Source organism: Balaenoptera physalus, assembly GCF_965194825.1.
Source record: "Balaenoptera physalus genome assembly, chromosome: 1".
Lineage (NCBI taxonomy): Eukaryota > Metazoa > Chordata > Mammalia > Artiodactyla > Balaenopteridae > Balaenoptera > Balaenoptera physalus.
Genome location: NC_138882.1, coordinates 122,632,998 through 122,654,145, shown reverse-complemented (window position 1 = coordinate 122,654,145; position 21,148 = coordinate 122,632,998). Strand labels below are relative to the sequence as shown.

Genomic DNA, 21,148 nt, shown 5'->3' with positions numbered 1-21,148 from the left:
TCTCTTTCATATCCTCAAATATAGAAATAGACACAATAATTTTATATATGTAGTGATGAGAATGGTAAGCATGGAGTTCTAGTTTCTTATTATGGAATGTGTTGATATAGAGGAGAAAATATGGATAAAACAGAAACAGAGGAATCCTTTTGTTTCAAAATTCCAAGGTTTATTTTCATGATGAAAACACAGATTTTTATTCATTTATAGTGTGAGTTATGGAAAGAGTTTTGACAGTATGAAGTTTTCGTACAAACCACATTCTTCAAAGCTAATTAAAGCAGTTTACTTGCATGACTTGTTTGACAAGGAAAAGGAATGTAATATCTCCTGATGATAAGCTCTCTGAGTATGCTTGTTCCAAAAGTGTGATTTAAGAAATCAGCTAAGCACAGAAACTACATATAATTTTATAAAAATTAGGTTTGTGAACTATTGAGTAAAGATTAATTACCAATCTAGGCATGTATGAAATGTAAGAATTTTAATCCAAGTTTCTTTATTCTCCAGTGACATTAAATATAGGAAGAAATACAAAATAAAGTCTACACAGTGGTTTCCAGGTGCCTTAAATGTTTTATCTTTTACTACTAAATTAAGTAACAGGAATTCCTGTTTGATAACATAAATATTTAACAGCTGATTCCATGCACATATAAGTACTTGAAGTTCACAACAAAAACATGAAGGAATTCTTTTTATTCTGGCTCAGAATGAAAGGGAGTATTGACATTCATTGAGTTCTCTTTCTAGCAAATTTATTTAGGTTAGCTTTTAAATCTTTCTTTGATCATAAATGGTGTGTTGAGTTATATAATGCTGAACTTAATGGAAGTTTTGCACATTTTAAATCTTGGACTTTATACATTTAATGTCTAATTACAATATTTTAAGGACTGAATAGACAAATACCATCAAATGCTTTACCTGTTCTTCTTTCCCATGAATTGACAGGCTATTTCTGTGGCAGATACAAATCCATATTAGTGAAGCTTAGATTGAAATACTATATTGAACAAATGAACAATTTTGAATATGGATTTTTTTAGGTAGAATCAGAGCTAAAGTGGTTGTAATAAACCACTTTATCTAGTTAGTTTTACCTTTCCAAAGCTCATACAGTCTTTAAGGCAGTACACTCCCATGCTTATTTCTTAGTCCACTAAATCTGTATCGTTGTAACTTCTAAGCTAGAAGACTGCCTACATTATCTTTTTTTTAAAAAAATTTTATTGGAGTATAGTTGATTTACAATGTTGTGTTAGTTTCAGGTGTACAGCAAAGTGAATGAGTTATACATATACATATATCCACTCTAAGAATCAATATTGTGAAAATGACTATACTACCCAAAGCAATCTGCAGATTCAATGCAATCCTTATCAAATTACCAATGGCATTTTTCACAGAATTAGAACAAAAAATTTTGCAATTTGAATGGAAACACAAAAGACCACGAATAGCCAAAGCAATCTTAAGAAAGAAAAATGGAGCTGGAGGAATCAGCCTCCCTGACTTCAGACTATACTACAAAGTTACAGTCATCAAAACAGTATGGTACTGGCACAAAAACAGAAATATAGATCAGTGGAACAAGATAGAAAGTGCAGAGATAAACCCACGCACCTATGGTTACCTAATCTATGACAAAGGAGTCAAGAGTATACAATGGAGAGCCTAAAGAATTTTAACTAGCATAATACAGGAAAAGTTAACTTACTTATTCTACAGGGAAATGTATTTAGCTACTATACATCTTCTGTTGGAGCTGGACACTTAGTTAGAATTAGCACTTTTCTTCAGGACCTTTTTTTTAATTGAAGGGTAGTTGATATACAATATTTTTGTGTTAATTTCAGGTGTACAGCATAGTGATTCAGTATTTTTGCAGATTCTATTCCATTATAAGCTTATTTCAAGATAATGGATATAATTCCCTGTGCTATACTTTAAATCCTTGTTGCTTATCTACTTTATATATAGTAGTCCGTATTGGGTTGGCCAAAAAGTTCGTTTGGGTTTTTCCGTAAGCTCTTACAGAAAAAAACCAGAACGAACTTTTTGGCCAACCCAATATATGTTAATCCCATATTCCTAATTTGTCCCCCACCCCTTCCCTCTCCCCTTTGGTAACCACCAGTTTGTTTGTTTTCTATGTCTATGAGTCTGTTTCCATTTCTGTCTGAGTCAGATTTGTCTTTCTCTAAGCATAATATTCTCTAGGTCCGTCCATGTTGCTGCAAATCGCAGTATTTCATCCTTTTTTATGGCTGAGTATTATTTTATTGTGTGTGTGTGTATGTGTATATATATATATATATATATATATATACACCACATCTTCTTAACCCAGTTGTCTGCTGATGGACATTTGGGTTGCTTCCATGTCTTGGTTATTGTAAATAGTGCTGCTATGAATGTTGGGGTGCATGTATCTTTTCGAATTATTGTTTTCATTTTTTCTGGATATATACCCAGGAGTGGAATTGCTGAATCATATGGTAGTTCTATTTTTAGTTTTTAGAGGAACTTCTATACTGTTCTCCATAGTGGCTGCACCAAATTACATTCCCATCAATAGTTTATGAGACTTTCCTTTTCTCCACATCCTCTCCAACATTTGTTATTTGTAGATTTTTTGATGATAGCCATTCTGTCTGGTATGAGTTGATATCTCATTGTGGTTTTGATTTGCATTTCTCTTAATAATTAGTGATGAGAGCTAACACTTTTGGTCACTATGTGAACATGGCAATGAATAGTCAGACAATGGAATCCCTTTATAACAACAGTGGTTATTTATGATGTTTCTTCTACCTGGAATTTCCTGTTCCTACTACTGCCAATGGTGAGATTTGCTCATACTTTAAGACTCTGCTCACATATTATCTTTGTAACAAAATCACCAAAGCATTCTTCTGTTCCTCTGTTCTTTATCCTTTTTAGAATTCATGATCTCTTCCTGTGTTCTCATATCATACTCACTTCTATTACGTTTTATTTTATAGTATTAAAATTATATTACATTAGTACTCAAGTTACCTCTCTCCCCTGTTTGACTTTGAACTCCTTGAAGGCATAGAATTTGTCAATTTATTTTGGTATTGCCAGCATAGTTCTCAATACATGTTGAGTTGTTTGTTAGATTAACATTAAATATCACTACAGTCTTACACTAACAAGCTTTCTCTCAATTTATTCTATTATGATCTTTGCAATTTATTTTAAAGGCCTGTGGCCATTAACCAAAAACAGTGAAATGCTGATCTGACCCTGGTAAATAAATATCACATTTCAGAGGCACTGAACTTTTCAGTGTTACCTGTACATTTTTATCATGATTGTTTATAAGAATCTGAGTAATCAGCAGCCTTTATAGTAAAACTAAGAAACCGGGATATTAAATGATTTGAAATTAGAAAATGTTTCCATGGAGTGTTTAACAATGCCAAGTACTATATCAAATGTAATAATGAGAAACTTGTGCTTGCTTGTGTTTTACAAGAATAGCCATACTACATGGTTAGAGAAGGAAGATTGAGTATATACTCTTGAGAGTGTCTTGATCAATTGTGGTCCCAGTCTAGTAGCATTAGCATCATCTGGGAGCCTGTTAAAAAGGAAGACTTTCAGGCTCCATCTAGACCTACTGAGTCAGAATCTGCATTTTAACAAGATTACCCAGCTGATTCATATGCACATTAAAGTTTGAGAAGCCCTTTTTCCCTAATAACATTTTAATCTGATTACCAAATACTATGTCTTCATTGGAGAAAATTTGCAAACCATAGAAAAGAACAAACAAAAAAGTAAAAATCACACATAATCCCACCAAAAGATAATCACTATTAACCTTGTTCTATATATAGTCTATTTTGTGCATAGATACACAAATTTCCACTGGCCCTTTACTTTGGATCTCTACGTACAGTGTTTCATAACTTTTTTCCTTATTGTAAAGATTTGTTCTACAGTATCTTTTAAGATGGCTGTTTTGTATTAAGGATGCACCACATCTTAAGGATGCACCACAATTTATTTAAACAGTCACTAGCCATCTAGACTGTTCTTAATTTTTTGCTATCGTATAAAAAAACCACTGATAAACATTGTTGTAGCTAAATCTTTGTGCATATCATTATTTTTATATTTTATAGGACAAATGTAGAGAACTGTTATAACCATTTTAGGCTTTTGTATTAAATAAATTGCATCCCAGATATACATGTAATATATTCTCTTGGAGTTAAATTGGTTTCAATATTCAGAGAAGACATGTTTAAATTCCCTAGTATAATTTTCTGGCACAAAAAGCATGCTTTACTTTCTTCTTATTAGTGTTTATCAAAAATTTTCCACTTTTCAAAATTGGTCAATTATTAGTAGCAAATGGTCTGAGAGACATGTTTTAGTTGTTGAATAGAGCATTATCTTTGGTAATCAACGTACCATAATCCGCTTGGGTTGGAGATTCAGTCATATTATAAAGTATATCCTCTAAATCTGATTCTGCAATATAGTGGTGACTCATACCACTTCACTCCCACATTTCCTGGGTGGAATATTGTCATATACACTATCACATGAAACACTTATTTACTATCTGTCAGGCATTGTTCTAAGCACATTGCATATATTAGTTTATGTAATCCTTTAAAAAACCCAATAAGATGGATACTATTATTATTCACATCTTTCAGATAAAGAGACTAAAACACATTGATGTAAAGTAATTTCCTCAAGGTAACATAACTAATAGATAAAATTTGAACCCAGGCAGTCTGGCTCCAAAGCCAACACTCTTAATCACCATTCTGTGAAATCTTTCTATATGTTTGTAAGAAAAACTGGTCTTTGGGTCCTATAGCAATGATTTCTGTCTGAGGTCTTCTGTTAGTTGCAGAGACCTAGTTCATATTATGAGGACCCAGAAGACTAACAGGCTGGTCAGAGAACTTTGAAAATAAAATGTCATCCAAAAAGAGCTAGTAATTTGAAACTGGAAGGATGATGCATTTTCTGAGGGAGTGAATATTACTTGCAACTCCTAAAACAATGGCTGCTTTTAGCTCTGGGGTCTGGTTATGGTTGTATAACAAGTGTAGCCCACTTGGGATACATATTAGGTCTCGTCTTTGAAATATTCGAATTAATCACTGTACTCATCTGCTCAAATTAGCAGGACTTCTAAATGGCAATTTTCTTGGGATCTTCTTCCAGTCCCCTTCAAGTATTGCTAAACTTCTGGGAGTTTACTCATTCCAGAGAAGCTAATCTTCTTTCCAAACGTTGGATGAAGAAAGAGATGGGTATTTTGATTAGTATAGAGGCTAGTAATCTCATTTTCAGCTGCTATTGATTTTGCCAGTGCTACATAGTTTCACGGTTTAAACTGGTCCCAAAGAATTTGACGTATCCTTGCTCTTGATGCGATGCCACTGATACTTGTGGAGACCGGATTCTTAATGGGAGGATGTCTCCTTGTGGAGACACTGATTCTTTTCTTCTTTTTTTGAGACACTGATTCTTTTTTTGTCATATTTTATTTAAATTTTATTATTTATTATTTTACAACAATCATTAAGAAATCCTTGTTACCCCTTCATTAAAAAATTTTTTTTTAATTTTTTTTTTAAACATCTTTATTGGAGTATAATTGCTTTACAATGTTGTGTTAGTTTCTGCTTTATAACAAAGTGAATCATCTATACATATACATATATGTATAAATATGTATTAATTTTTAAATTAATTTTTATTGGAGTATAGTTGATGAGACACTGATTCTTAATGGGAGGATGATCCACCCTTTCCAATGTTATACTCATTCAAAGCTTATATCACAGATTTAGTTTCCTTAATTTATACTTACATGCTTAGTCATCGTGGCTTCATGCCAGGTTGAATGTGAGAAGGTGCTTTTGACTCATCCCCACACTGTACCAAAATTGGCCTTCCTTTCTTGAACATCTTTCCAGGGATAGCAAACTGGTTGTCTGTGACCCAGATGTAAATCACAGATATGTTTTATTTAGTCCTCATGATATTTTAAAATAATTGAATGTGATACCATTATTTTATATGTAAATAAAAAATACTGATTTTAAAACAAGATCTTTCATATTAATATCTGGACTTTCATATTCTTTTTTTATAATTTTAATATTCTTAATTTTTATTTTTTTGGTTTTGTTGGGTCTTCATTGCTGTGCACAAGCTTTCTCTAGTTGCGGCGAGCAGGGGCTACTCTTCAATGTGGTGCGTGCGCTTCTCACTGCAGTGGCTTCTCTTGTGGAGCACGGGCTCTAGGCGTGCAGGCTTCAGTAGTTGCGGCACGGGCTCTAGGGCATGTGGGCTCAGTAGTTGTGGTGCACAGGCTTAGCTGCTCCGTGGCATCTGTGATCTTCCCAGAGCAGGGATCGAACCCATGTCCCCTGCATTGGCAGGCGGATTCTTAACCACTGCACCACGAGGGAAGTCCCTGGACTTTCATATTCTTGAACCATTTGAAAAACTGATTTCAGTGGCCTCTTATTCCCATATGAGAACAAAGGGGAATTTGCACTGAATAACTATTCTCTTTCGTCAGGATTTATACTGTCTCATTTGCTCTAGCCTTCACACTTCACTACTTCTGTTGTTTTACCTGCCTGTCCTCGGTAGGTACTTGAATTTGACCTACAGAGCCCCTAATATGAGCCTAAATCACCAGATTCTCCTTTATTCTTCGATAAAGCTTATTTAGTGTGCCTTCTTACTCATGGGCCACAGATACTATCACTAAAATCGATAAGAAGTTCTCGTAATTCTGAACCTTAGAAAGAATGGGGTCTAGGTTTTGATCCCTCCTTTTCAAATTCCTGTTTTATTTTTAATGCAGATCTACTTACCTCCTTCCAGTTTGTTAGCTCTCTTTACCATAGGGTATTGAGAGGAACAACCTTTACCAAGCTCCAAAGGGTTTTGTTAGATCATTCCCCCAAGGTAATAGATGCCTACCAGCCTTAAATTTACATATTTAAGTTGTCCGCTGAAGTGATTCTTCCCACAGCAAAGAAGATCTGCCTCAGATTGACTCTACTTATGTAGAGAAGCACTTGACAACTTTTTTAAAAAGAGAAATATAATTTACATGCCATAAGACTCACTCATAAGTGTACAATTCAGTGTTTATTAATAAACATATAGAGTTGTGCAGCCATCACTACAATTCAGTTTTAGAACATTTTCATCACCCCCAACAGTTCTTTTGTTCTCTTTTGCAATCAGTCCCCACCTCAGACAAACTCAGATCTGTTTTCTATCCCTACAGGTTTCCTTTTCTGGATATTTTATAAAAATGGAATCATACAATATATATAATCTATTGTTGCTGGCTTCTTGAACTTACAATAATGTTTTTGAGGTTCATCCATGTTATAGAACATATCAATAGTTGGCTCTATTTTATTGCTGAATTGTACTGTATTGTGTGGATGTAACATTTTTGTTTATCCATTCAGCAACTGATGAACATTAGGATTGTTTCCAGTTTTTGGTTTATTTGGATAATGTTGCTCTATCTATCTGCATGCAAGACTGGGTGGACATATGCTTTCATTTCTCTTGAGTTGATATCTAGGGGTAGAATAACTGGGTCATACGGTAAGTTTATGTTTATCTTTTTAAGAAATTTCCAAATTGATTTCCTAAGTAGCTTAATATTTTATATTCCCATCAACAATGTAGGAGGGTTACAGTTTCTTCACATTCTTGTTAATACTTGGTATCATCAGTCTTTTTGATTTTAGCCATTCTTGTGTGTGTGAATTGGTACTTAATTGTGGTTTCAGTTTGTATTTCCCTAATGATTCATGATGTTGAGCATATTTTCATGTTCTTATAAACCATTCATGTATCTACCCTGGAAAAATGTATTTTCAAATCTGTTGCCCACTTTCAAAATTGAGGGTTTTTTTCTTATTATTGTCAAGTCTTAAAAGTTCTTTATATATTCTGAACACAAGTTCTTTACCAAATAAATAATTTGCAAATATTTTCTCCCCATTGGTGGCTTGTATTATCTTCTTAAATGATATCCTTGAAGAGCAAAAGTTTGTAATTTTAATGAAGTCCAGTTTATCATTTTTTCCCTTGATGGATTGTATTTTTGGTGCCAAATCTTAAGAAATCTTTATCAAACCCAAGGTAATGGAGATTTTTATTCTATGCTTTTATCTAGAAATTAATTTTTTGTGTTGTTTTGTGTGAGCTATGGAGTGGAGTTCTTTTTTTTAACTCATATAAATATCCAATTTTTACTGCACCATTTGTTGAAAAGACCTTTCTTTCTCCATTAATCATCTTGGCACCTTTTGTCAAAAATCAATTGACCATAATTGTAGGAGTTCACTTCTGAATTCTCAATTTTGTCCCAGTGATCAATGTATGTCTATCCTATGGCAATACCACATTGTCTTGGTTATTGTAACTTTTTAAAAAGTTTTGAAATCAAGTAGTGTAGGTCCTCAAACTTTGTTCTTTCCAAAATTGTTTTGGCTATTCTGGGTCCTTTACATTTCCATATAAATTTTAATCAGCCTGTCAGTTTCTAAAGAAAAGCCCACTGGGATTTTCATAGAGATTTCGTTGAATCTATAGATTAATTTGTGGAGACTCTTCTCTTAACAATATTGAGTCTTGAAGTCCATGAAAATGAAATAGCTTTCCATTTATTTCGATGTTCTTTAATTTCTCTGCAATGTTTCCTGTTTTTTTTTTTAGTGAGCAAGTCTTGTTAAAATGGATTCCTAAGTATTTTTTTTTTCTGTTAATACCATTGTGAATGGAGCTGTTCTTTTAATTTCATTTTTGGATTGCTTGTTCCTAGTATTTAAAATGTTATTGATTTATATATATATTATATCCTATGATGTTGATAAACTTACTTATTAGTTCTCATGGTTTCTTTATAGATTCCTTAGAATTTTATACGTATAGAATCATGTCATCTGCAAAAAAGACAGGTTTATTTCTTTCTCATCAATTTATATGCCTTTAATATCTTTTTAAATATCTTTTTTCTTACCTCATTGCACTGGCTAGAACCTTTCATACAAAGTTGTGAAGAAGTGGTGAGTGTAGATATCCTTGCCTTATTCTCATTCTTAGGAAAAGCATTCCATCTTTCACCATTATATATAATGTAAGCTATAGGGTCCCCCTCTCCACCTCACCCCCAAATTCACCCTTTATCAGCTTGAGGAAGTTCCCTTCCAGTCCCAGTTTGTTGAGAGGTTTTATCACAGGTACTGGATTTTGTAGAATGCTTCTGCTACATATATTGAGATGTTTATGTAGTTTTGTCTTTTATTCTATTAATACGGTGTATTCCATTAATTAATTTTCAATGTTGAACCAACCTTGCCTTCCTGGGATAAATCCTACATGGTCCTGGTGTATAATCCTTTTAATATACTGCTGAATTAGGTTTGCTAATATTTTGATAAAGATTTTTGCATTGGAATGGATATTGATCTGTAATTTTCTTTTGATCTTTGTCAGTTTTGTCATCAGGGCTCATAGAATAAGTTGGGAAGTATTACATCCTTCTTTATATTCTAGAAAAGTTTGTGTCAGATTGGTATTATATCTTTTAATGTTTCATAGAGTTCCGCAGTGAAGCCATGTGGACCTGACCTTCTCTTTGTGGGAAAAATTTTAATTACTGACTTAATATTTTTGTTTGTTTATAAGTCTTTTCAGATTTTTTATTTCTTCTTGAGTTAGTTTTGGTAATTTGTGTCTTTCTATGAACTTGTCCATTTCATCTAAGTTATATCATTTATGTAAAGTTGTTCATAGTATTCTCTTTTAATCCTTTTAATTTCTCTAGCATCAGTGGTTATGCCATCTTTTCATTCCTAATTTTGGTAATTAGTGTCTTCTCTGTTTTATTTTGTCTTGTTTTGTTTTGTCTTAATTTTGGTCAGTCTAGCTAAAGGTTTATCAGTAAGACTTTTGGTCTCTTCATTTTCTCTATTGTTTTTATGTTCCATTTCATTGAATTCTGCTGTGATCTTTTTGGCTTTGGTTTAATTTGCTCTTCTTTCTAAGTTTCTTAAGGTGGAAACTTAAATTATTGATTTGAGACCTTTCTTTTTTTCTAATACATGTGTTTAAAGTTGTGAATTTCCCTCTAAGCTATGCTTTATCTATATCCCATAAATGTTGTTTTCTTGTGGGGTTTTTTCCATTCAGTTCAAAATATTTTCTGATTTCCTTTGGGATTTCTTTGTGATCTAAATCCAGATATTGGGATTTCCAAAATTTCTTTCTGTTGTCGATTCCTAGTTTAATTCTCCTATGATAAGAGATCATTTTTTGAATGAATTTTCTATCCTTTCAAATTAATTTGAGATTTGTTATATTGCTTAGCATATGATTAGTATGGAGAATTTCAATGTGTACTTGAAAAGAATGTGTATTCTGCTGACGTTATGATGCTGTGTTTTATAAATGTCATTTTAATGATATTATATTCAAGTTTTCTGTAACCTATTGATTTTCTTTTTTCCATAAATTATTGAGAAGAATATTGAAATTTTCAACTATAATTTTTGAATTATTTAGTTCTTTCTTTTTTTTAAATTTTTAATTAATTAATTTATTTTTGGCTGTGTTGGGTCTTCGTTGCTGCGTGTGGGCTTTCTCTAGTTGTGGCGAGCGGGGGCTACTCTTCGTTGCAGTGTGTGGGCTTCTCATTGCAGTGGCTTCTCTTGTTGCAGAGTACGGGCTCTAGGTGCTCTAGGGCTTCGGTAGTTGTGGCATGCAGGCTCTAGAGCACAGGCTCAGTAGTTGTGGCACACGGGCTTAGTTACTCCACAGCATGTGGGATCTTCCCAGACCAGGTATCAAACCATGTCCCCTGCATTGGCAGGTGGATTCTTAACCACTGCGCCACCAGGGAAGTCCCTAGTTCTTCCTTCAATTCTGTCATTTTTGTTTTAGCATTTTGGAGACTATTTTGTTCATTGCATATACATTTCTAATTGTTAAATTTCCCAGAAGTATTGGCCCTTTTATCATTATGAAATTTCCTTTTCTTGACTTCAGTAATATTTCTTGTCTTAAAGTCTATTTAATAGTCTGATATTGATATAGGTATTCCACCTGTATTATGGTTACTGTTATATGGTATAACTTTTTCTCTCCTTTCCCTTCAACCTATTTTTATCTTAAAATCTAAAGTGTGGCCCTTGTAGACAGCATATAGTTGGACCTTTTTTAATCCAGTCTGATAATTTCTGCCTTGTGATCTGTTTATTCACATTTAATGTAATTATTGATATGGTTGGCTTTACATCTTCGATTGTGCTGTTTGTTTTCTATATATCTTAAGAGTTTTTGTATTGTTCCTCTGTTCCTTCTTTTGTGTTAAACAGATATTTGTAGGATGCCATTTTAATTCCTCTTTGATTTTTAAACTACATTTTAAAAAGACATTTTCTTAATAGTTGATTTAGGGGTTAAAATATGCATTTTATCTTATCACAATCTACTTTTCTAGTAAAATATAGCTACTTTGATGCAATATAGCTCCATTTCTTCTCTAATTTTGTGTCATTTTCATATTTTACCTTTATATTTTTATAAACCTAGAAATGCAGTGTTACAATGATTGCTTCATACAATTTTAAGGTCTTTAAAGAAATTAAGAAAAGAAAGATAAATGTGTTTATATAGTCTTTTACTTATATATTTATCATTTCTAGTACTCTTTATTTCTTCCTGTCAGTTTGAGTATTGTCCAGTGTCTTTTCATCTGGAACAACTTCCTTCAGTATTTCTGCTTGAAGCACATATCCTCTGTTGTTTATCTGAGAATGTTTTTATTTTACCTTTGTTTTTAGAGGATAGTGTTCCCGGATAGAGAATTGTGAAAAGGTTTGTTTCTTTTTTCTTTTAGCACTTTGAATACATTATTCCACTGCCTTCCGGCCTCTCTTATTTTCGTGAAGAAGTCATCATTAATCATATTGCTTTTCCCCTGTACATGATTAGTCATTTTCTCTTGCTTCTCTCAAGATTTTTTTCTTTGTCTTTGGCTTTTAACAACTTGAATATGAGGTGTCTAGGTATGAATCTCTTTGTACTTATCATACTTGGCATTGGTTGAACTTAGATTGCAGGTTAACATTTTTCATCAGATTGGACATTTTCAACCATTATTTCTTCAAATAGTTTTTCTTTGCCCTTAGTCTCTCTCCTTTCCTTCTAGGATTCCTATTACATGTATGGTGATACCCTTGATATCCTACAGGCTTCTGAGGGTCTGTTCATTTTTTTCCTATCTTTTGTTCTCTGTATTCTTCAGACTGGATGATTTCTATTGATCTATCTTCAAGTTCACTGAGTCTTTTGCCCTCCTCAAATCTGCTATTGGGCTTGTGTAGTGAGTTTTAAAGTTTGGGTTATTGTACTTTCCAAGTCTATAATTTTTATATCTTGAATAGTTTCTCTTTCTATCATTATATTGAAATTCTCTTTGTTGTATCATTGCCATCATATTTTCCTTGAATTCTTTAAATACAATTTCATTTTATTCTTTTGATATATTTCCAATAGCTGTTTTGAAGTCTTGTCTGCTAAATCCTATATCTGGGACCATTCAGAGACATTTTCTATCTTTTTTCCTCATTATGGATTAAATAATGTTTTTGTCAGAAATTTGACTTTTTAAAATAATATTTTGTAGCAGCTCTGCATTCTGATTATTTTTTCTTCCCTCAGGATTGTTTTTATTTATATTGTTTTGTTTTAATAACTTCCATGGCTTTAATCTATGGGCTGTATCCACCATGTTGTCTGGCTACTGATTTCTCTGTTAGGGATTACCCTGTGCCTGCATAGCTTAGTTATTATCCAGTGATTAATCAGAGTTTGTGCTCAAACATTCTGAGCCAGTCTATGTTGATGGAGCTGTTTGTGGGTTGGAAAGCATATTCAATGTTCAGGCAGTTTTCAAGCCTGTACCAGCTTTAACTTTCCTTTGGGTCCTCTTGGATCTCTCCTATGGAATAGCTTCCTTGTCAAGCTGGGATATGTGGAGAGCTTATTTAGGCCCTCTCTGCCTCTCTCATTTCCATTTTTTATACTAATTTTTTTGCTAGACCATCAGTCTACTGTTCACCCCTACTAAGGCCACAACTTCAGGTTAGCAAAGCTGGATACTTTCCCTGTTTATTTGCTACAGTTTGCTTTTTTTTCTTAATAGACGGTATCACTTGTATGGGGTTTTTTGGCTTCCTCTCCAAATCATGTCAGCCCTCTCTGGCAGTAAAGCTCCTGGTTGTCATGGAGCCCCACCCTGACAGAAGTACTGCACTGACTGAGCTGTGGGGGAACAGGAGCAGCACCAAGCAAGAATACCACAGACTCCCACTGTTCTCATGCAAAGTGTAGCAATTTTTCATGAATAAATGCTTCTCAGTTTCTTGTTTGTGATTACTAGATGTCCAGAACCATGAAGTCATTGTTTTTGATAATTTTGTCGAAGTTCATAATTGTTTCTTGGAGAGAAGATTTGCTGACTTACTCATTCTCTCATCACCGGAAGTCCTGTCTCACCTGGCAACTTTTAAAATGGCATGTTCACTTGGTGACATTCCACTTAACAAGGAACCATTCTATAGATCCCTTGTACCATTTTGGTACAAATTTTGGGTCTCTGGGAATCAGAACAGTTGTTCACCATACCATCTACCTTGCTATACAATCTGTCATCTTAATCCTGTTTAATGTAAGGGATTTTACACTTCAACAATAATTGTCAGTAACTTTTTTCTGTACTCCCCTCTTTTGAAAATCACATAAGTGGCATCTGACACTGTGTACTGAATATAATGGAAGTTTATAAATAAGTTGTTTTACAATTCTCCTTTATAAATGAAGATATAGTATTATATTTTGTTTCTTCCATAATAACAGAATGTTTAAATGGTTAACATTTGTGCTGCAGTATAGCTTTCTGGCTCATGAAAAATGAAAGCTATCAGCGATCTGGGCAATAAGATTCATCGCCAATAGTCACTAGCAACAGCACACAGCATTTTAATATCAGTGAGGTCCACAGCTAGCAGTAAGAGCTGGTGTAATTGAAAGACGTTTAGGTGCAATCATTCTGCTGTTTGTTCCTTGCCAGGTTCAACATGGGATTGTGTGAGTATTTGAAGAAAACAGCAATTTTTAAAATATCTTTGAAAGATGTTAAAATGGTAGATAAGTGCTTAAATTTAAGAAACATGGTAATTTTTAAACCATGTGGCTCTAAAATAAAAAGGCATTTTATTTGTCTTGGCTGATTAAAGCTTTAGAAAAGCTACTCCTTGGTTACAAGTGAACCGATAATTCTGGTCTAATGTTGCCGTGGTAACAACTCATGCTGATATAATTGAGAACATCTTATACATCCTGGTTCGAACATTTTCTCCCTGCCATTTTGAGTTGTTCTAGTGGTATATGAAGAAGCCTAGGATAACTAGCTTGAAAGAAATTAAATCTAGTTATGCACATCTTTGGCATTAATCTGATGTTTACTAGTGATATCTCACACTGAGCAGTTATGCTTTGCTTCTAGGGGCTTCTCTTTTTAAAACAAAAGAAAGCTCTTTTCATTTTCTGTCTGCTGCATGCTCTAATGTATGTGTTTACACCATCGGTTCTTATACCTCTAGAGATTAGCATAACTCCCTTTGCTGTTGGATTGTTGTTTTGAGCAGTATGTTTTGGAAAGGTTGATTTTCATCATGAGTGGTAAGTATGCTCTCTGAGACTCTGTAGGTTTGTATTTTTTAAAAATATTTAACTATAAAAGCAAAAAAATGTTTTTTAGAGGGGCAGTTGTAAAGCCAGAACTACAGTGGATTACATTTTCTCTTGATGCTTTTGCATTTAGGGATTATGCTTTTTAAATCCATTAAGAACTGTGAACAATTAATACCACTATTAATAGTCAATACCAGTAATCAGTTTCTAATCTATTTTATGGTGTGATTTATTGTATTCATTATATTCATTAATACATTGTTATTAATTGTGTTATAAATTAGTGAGTAAAAGACCCACTGTGGTAAAAGAGGAATTTTTTTAGTATCTGATCCTGAAGATAATTAAACTTTCCTTTTATTGGCTTTGTCTTTCTAATATTAATTTTTGTTAGCTTCTTTTTGGTTATATAAAAAATACTCAATTTTGAATAAGATGTTGCCAAAATTTTATTGATTTATTTGTTGCTTTTAACTATAATTCATTGAGAAATAGGAATGTAATGATGAAATAAATATATGCATTTTGGTTTTGGGGCCTTTGTTAAAATTTTTAGAAATAATATTTTGGGAAATAATTTGTTAGAACAAGTACTTTTGTGATAGTTTCCTTTTTGTTTTTGTAAATATGATTTATTTTTTTCTAAACATTTCTAAAAATGTTTTTTGAGAAAATATACTACAGTATATACTGCAGTTTATCATAGGGTAAAAGCTGTTCACTTTAAGCCAAACCTGCAGCTAAAAATAGATATCCTGTTGTTAGAGGGAGAAATATTTGCTTAGAGCATAATTCATTAGCATCTTTTTGCTTAACTAAAAAAGAGGATGTTTATTAAGTTAACCTTTGAATCAGATACATGTTTAGGAGAAGTGTTATATGGTTTTTCTCTTATAATAGTCTATAGTTTATACTTAAAAGATTTGGAATTGGAATTCAGAACCTGAGAGAGTTGGATTTTTGCTGTATAGTGGTAGAATTCCAAATAGATGAACATTTTCTTCCATAATTGGAGACCATCTCATTATTGCCAATAAACATTTTTTATCCTGCTGCTGTATAATATAAACCTCTTCAACACTGTTAGGTATTTATTTATAGAATGATATTAGATGTTAAAAGAACAATTTTGCATATAATATATTAAAAATGAATTGTTATTGTTATTATCCTGTTATTCTTCTGTTAGATAGATCTTTCTGTTCGAGTGTTTTAAATTTGGGCTAATATTACAAAAGCAACATGTTAACATTTCTTAGGATTTCTTGGATATCAAAACTGAATATACCTGGTTATCATACTTAAAATACTGTATTTCTTTGAATCCAGGCAGTGTGTTTTTTCTCCTTGAAAGTGTTCTAGAGGTTTTACAATTGGATATGTTGGTTTTAGCTGAAGAAAATTGTTACTGCTTCTCTATTGCTTTTTCTTTCAGGAAAGCTATGGATTATTCAGATAGTATTTGATATACTTGATCATATTGGTCTGCCTTTATAGCCTTTTTTACCATAGGAATTATAGTAAGGACAACTAAACATTCTGACTTTTTCAGGACTGTCCAGTTTCAACTAATGTTACTCATAAGTGGTTAAATGCCTCAGCCATTTCAAAATGTGGAAAATTTCAAATGAAGTGTGGTTTATTTGTAAAAATGAGCAAATGCCAGACCTTTTTATCTAAGTCTTTAGCTATACATGTGATATTTATGTGTATGTGGTACTTTTCTAGTTAAAGAGCTATTTCTTTTCTCCTTTCTTGCCTATTAAATATCAGCTTTTTGGGGGAATAGTTTTCTCTGGAATCTATCTTTAGCCCTCTTTTAATGCTGCATTCTCTCTGAATGATCTCATCCAATCCCACATCTTCAGTTGTTACCTGAATGTTCAGTGCAAAAGTGAATTTTCTCTTTCCATCCCAAATCTGCTCCTTTTTCATTCATCCTGATTTTTGTTAATGATCCCACACGCCATGCAGGAACTTAAAACAGAAACCTTGTAATCACTCTGAACTTGTTTCTAACTCCCCAGACATGCACTCAGCCATAAATTTCTATTGATTCTACATTAGAAATGTCTCAAAATCACTCAATTTTCTCCATTATCACTGACACTGAGAATGCTTTTAGATCAGGAATTCTGTATCTTTTCAATCCTATTGCAGTAACAGCTTCACTGGTCTCAACTTCCAGTTTTATATACCTTCAGGCCATTTTCCATGCTGCCATTTTAAAACTGCAGATACACCCATTTCTTAACCCAAGATGAAAACTTTCAGTTACTCCTAGTGCCTCTCAAAGGCTAAACTCCTTAGTGGGGCATATGAGAGCAGTGGCCTGCCTTTCTAGCTTTATTTGCACCACTCTCATAAAATTCTGATCTAGTCATATTATACTACATATTATTCCTTGCTCCCTTTCCATATTTATATCTTTTATCATAAAAATTCTGAAAACCAGCTATGCTTTTCAGTGCCTCCATTATTGACTCTGTAGAGTCAGATGATTCCTCTATACTCCCAAAGCAAACTTATAAACTATAACAATTATTTGTATTATACTGAAATTACATATTTGCATATCAGTTTCCAATCACCATCCTTTGAACTCCTTAAGTCAAGGATAGTGCAGTGTTCATCTCTGTGTTTCCAGTGGTTAGCCTAGTGCCCCAAACATAGTAATGAACTCATAAATTCTTGTGAAATAAATGAATGATTAAAACTTATCCATTTTTTACATAGTACAACACTTTATTACATTATTGAAGAATATCAGTCATGTATTTTGATTTTTTTGGTTCATGTGCTTATCGGAACATAACTAGCATCATTATATCAAAATCTCAAATGAAAACTCTGATTGGTCTTGTGGTAGTTGAGGGAAAATCTCTGAAAAGGATTTGCTATGCTTTGAATTACAGGAAAGTTACAGACTTGAGCAAAAGCATTTGAGTAATTCCCCTTTTTAGATCGATATTTTCTAAATTGAAAATTTAAGAACACAAAACTGGAAAAACAGTATATCAGTGGAATTAAGGAAGGGTACTTGCCTAGAAATGTACAGTATCAGATTGAAGATCAGATGCCAAAGTTTAACAGTTTTATTTTGAGTAGCTTGCCTTCATGGAAAAGAAATAAAAATAATTTCACCCTTACTAACTTGGATGGATGAAGCTTTTAAGAAAGACTGTGGGAGAGATGAGTGGAAAATCCAACACTGCTGATTTCTTTCATTCTAAAACAATTGGGACAAGTGGGACAACCAGAAATTTGTTAGTCTAATCAAGCTGAGAAAGTGGCTTTTCTTCTTCCAGATATAACAGGGCTCTTCCCTGATGTGACGGGCATCACAACTAGTAAGGAACCCTATAGTCCTGGCTCCATTCCCATTTTGGATTATTTAAATGATAATATAAATATGTATATATATCAACTAAAAGATCTGAGAAGTTGATTCTAACATACCCAAATAGGAGGTGGGAGGATCCACCTTATTTAGGGGGAGCATTTGTAAAGTTTTGAAAGGCTTCTCATTGTTCATGAATGAATAAACAAGAAAAGTACCAATGTGGAGCCTATAAAAGAGATCATGCTCAAGGATAAGTCCACAGCCTTCAAGAGGAAGAGAATGAACTTATGTTTAGAAAATATTTATGAGGGAGGGTTTAAAATAGGAAATTATAGATAGCATCTATATGGAATTCTTAAAAATTTCAAGTGAACGTGGACTCTATAAAATAAGACGTTAAAGATAAAAAGATGAAACAAGAGACTAGGATGAGAGGAGAGCTGGACGAGAGGCAGGAATAGAAAAGAAGCAATAATGATATGATAAGAGAAGGTTTATAAGAAAATGAACCTGGCATTTGTAGAGTATAAAGCTGCATTAGAAGCAGTAAAGAGCAAAATAATCACTGCAGGAAGGTACATTGAACATGTAAAGAACTAACTTGATAAAAGCTACCAGAATGTAGGGAAAATGGACAGGATAAAAATTATGAGGTGAAAAGTATGTTAGATAAAAGTAGGAACTCTACAAATTGAATGAATAGCATTCCTTCAGAACAGATAATGACTAATAGAACAGAAACAATCATAAAAAATTATGATTCAGGAAAACTTAGTTGAAGAAAAACCTAAAAGTATACACTGAAAGAGCTCATTGTGTATTGACAAAAATTAACAAAAATACCAGCACCTAAATATATCCTGACGGAAGTTTGAATTACGAGGATAAAAAGTGAATTCCACAAACATCCAGGTCTCCTTGCATCTTACAACTTAACACACATTTTTTCTTATACAGAAAAAAATCCATAAATTGGAGACTGGATAATTCGAAAACCCTTCTAGACCAAAAATTAACGAAGATACAACAGCACATAGAAATACTGAATAAAATATAACAAGCATCCCTTTAAATGAATACTTGAATTTACAAGAATATAATAGAAATCCCCAGTGTGCAAAAAGTCAAATAGTAAGTGAAAAACCAGAGCTGTAAGGGGGAGCATACTTTGACTACCTTGAGGAAATTTTCATACCTTGGTGACAAAATGGCTTTTGTTTTAAATGGCCTCACAGAGACAGAAAAGTTCTTTGATCCATGCAACTTGGGATTTCTTAGACTCGTGTATAAAGCCAGGATCCTCAAAGGATCATAACCTCAGTGAAAGCATAGACTAAAAAATAAAACGTCTCCACTGACACAGGGAGAAAATAAGGAAGCTTACATTTCTTGGCTTGGGTTCCTGGGGAGGGGGGAGGGCTGTGTGTGCATGTGTATGGGATGCTTTTCCTGAGAGTTTGTAATCAACTGCTTCTTCTCCAGTAGCTGTCACGTTTTAATCTGTATTGTGTGGTTTAATAATTTTAAATAAAATACCTTATAGTAACAGTTCCAGGCTGGTAACATCTATCGGATGCCAGGCAGAAGCTAATACAAAACATATCCTCATATCAAACCCTGTGGTTTTCTCACAGATAAAGCCCCACTGAGCTTTGAGTTCAGAGTCCAAAATCAAAATAGATACATAACACACACACACAATCTACAACAAAAGATATTTAGTAAATACAACAGCATTAGACCCTACCAAGAATGTCAGAGTAGAATTGTCACATACAGACTACCATTTAAATTAATAATCACATAAAAAAGAAATATAAGAGAAAAAAATTATATGCACTTCCCACAGAGCCTCAAAATATATAAAACAAAATCGAGCCGTTTAGAAGGAAAAATTATAACTATGTAAGATTTATAGATATATATAAAGAATTCTCACCCAGTAATTGGAGAATACACAGAAATATACAGAACACTTACAAAATTGATTATTTGACTACACATATTTGATATACTTTAAAGAATTGATACATAGGCTGTGGTCTCTGACCACAAAGCAATTAAGTTTAATCAATAATAAAAGACTAATTAAACAAGTAAACACAAATGTTATATTTGGAAATTTAAAAAAATTCAAATAACACACAGGTCAAGAAATAACTCATAAATTTAAAATTCAATTATGTATCAGAACTTGTACAGCTAAAGGATTTAGAGACAAAATCTTAAATGTGTATGTTAGGAAAAGAGAAAGACATTTGTGATGTAAGGATGCAAGTAAACAAGTTAGAGAAAGCACAGCATGGTTAATCAAAAGAAGGAAAAAAACTAATAGAGACATGAGCAAAAATCAGTGGAATAGAAAATATTCATCAGAGCCAAAGCTTAGTTCATGGAGAAGACTTTTAAGAGAACTGATTAGAACTGTACCTATTTAAGATTTAATCATAGTTAAAATGTTTATTCAAAACTTAACAAAATTAGGACTGGACAGTTTTATAGTCAAGTTCAAAAAACAAAAATTTTACTCCTGTACAAAATTTTTCAAAGAATTAAAAAGGAGATATTCTTAATTTCTTAAATATATGTATTCTAGTAATAGCTTTACAAGTAAAGTATGGGAAAGAAAAGCAGTTAGAAACATGTTCTTTGAAGTTAGGAACAGGAGTAGGATGCTCATTGTCTCTATCTGTACAGTATAACACTGTGAGTCATAACCTACACGGTAGGACAAGAAAAAGTTGGAGTAAAAAAAATTATCATTATTCACAGATATGTGATTATCTACATAGAAAATTCAAGAGAATCTACCAGTGTTATTTTAGAATTAATGAGAGTCTGCCAGTCTGCCATATAATAAGATCAGTATATAAACATCAACTATGTGCTATACATCAGCAACAAACAATTTTTTAAAAAGTCTCCCTTTTACAATAGCAACCAAAGCTCTAAAGAACCTAGGAATGAATCTAATAAAAGAATAAGACCTTTAAGAGAAAA

General features: G+C 33.0%; 1 protein-coding gene across 7 annotated transcripts in view; it reads left to right on the top strand.

The window, feature by feature from the left end:
- The window catches only part of PRKACB (protein kinase cAMP-activated catalytic subunit beta), a 148,656-nt gene that overhangs the window by 65,616 nt on the left and 61,892 nt on the right, over window positions 1–21,148 (top strand). For 2 of the 7 annotated variants that reach the window (XM_082410462.1, XM_082410460.1), the window contains exon 1: window positions 13,401–14,793. The exons of the other annotated variants lie outside the window; for them this stretch is intronic. In XM_082410462.1, the coding sequence (XP_082266588.1) occupies window positions 14,787–14,793 (7 nt within the window). In that variant the 5' untranslated portion in view covers window positions 13,401–14,786. Of the gene's footprint in view, window positions 1–13,400; window positions 14,794–21,148 lie in introns of those variants that run through there. 7 annotated transcript variants of the gene reach the window in all.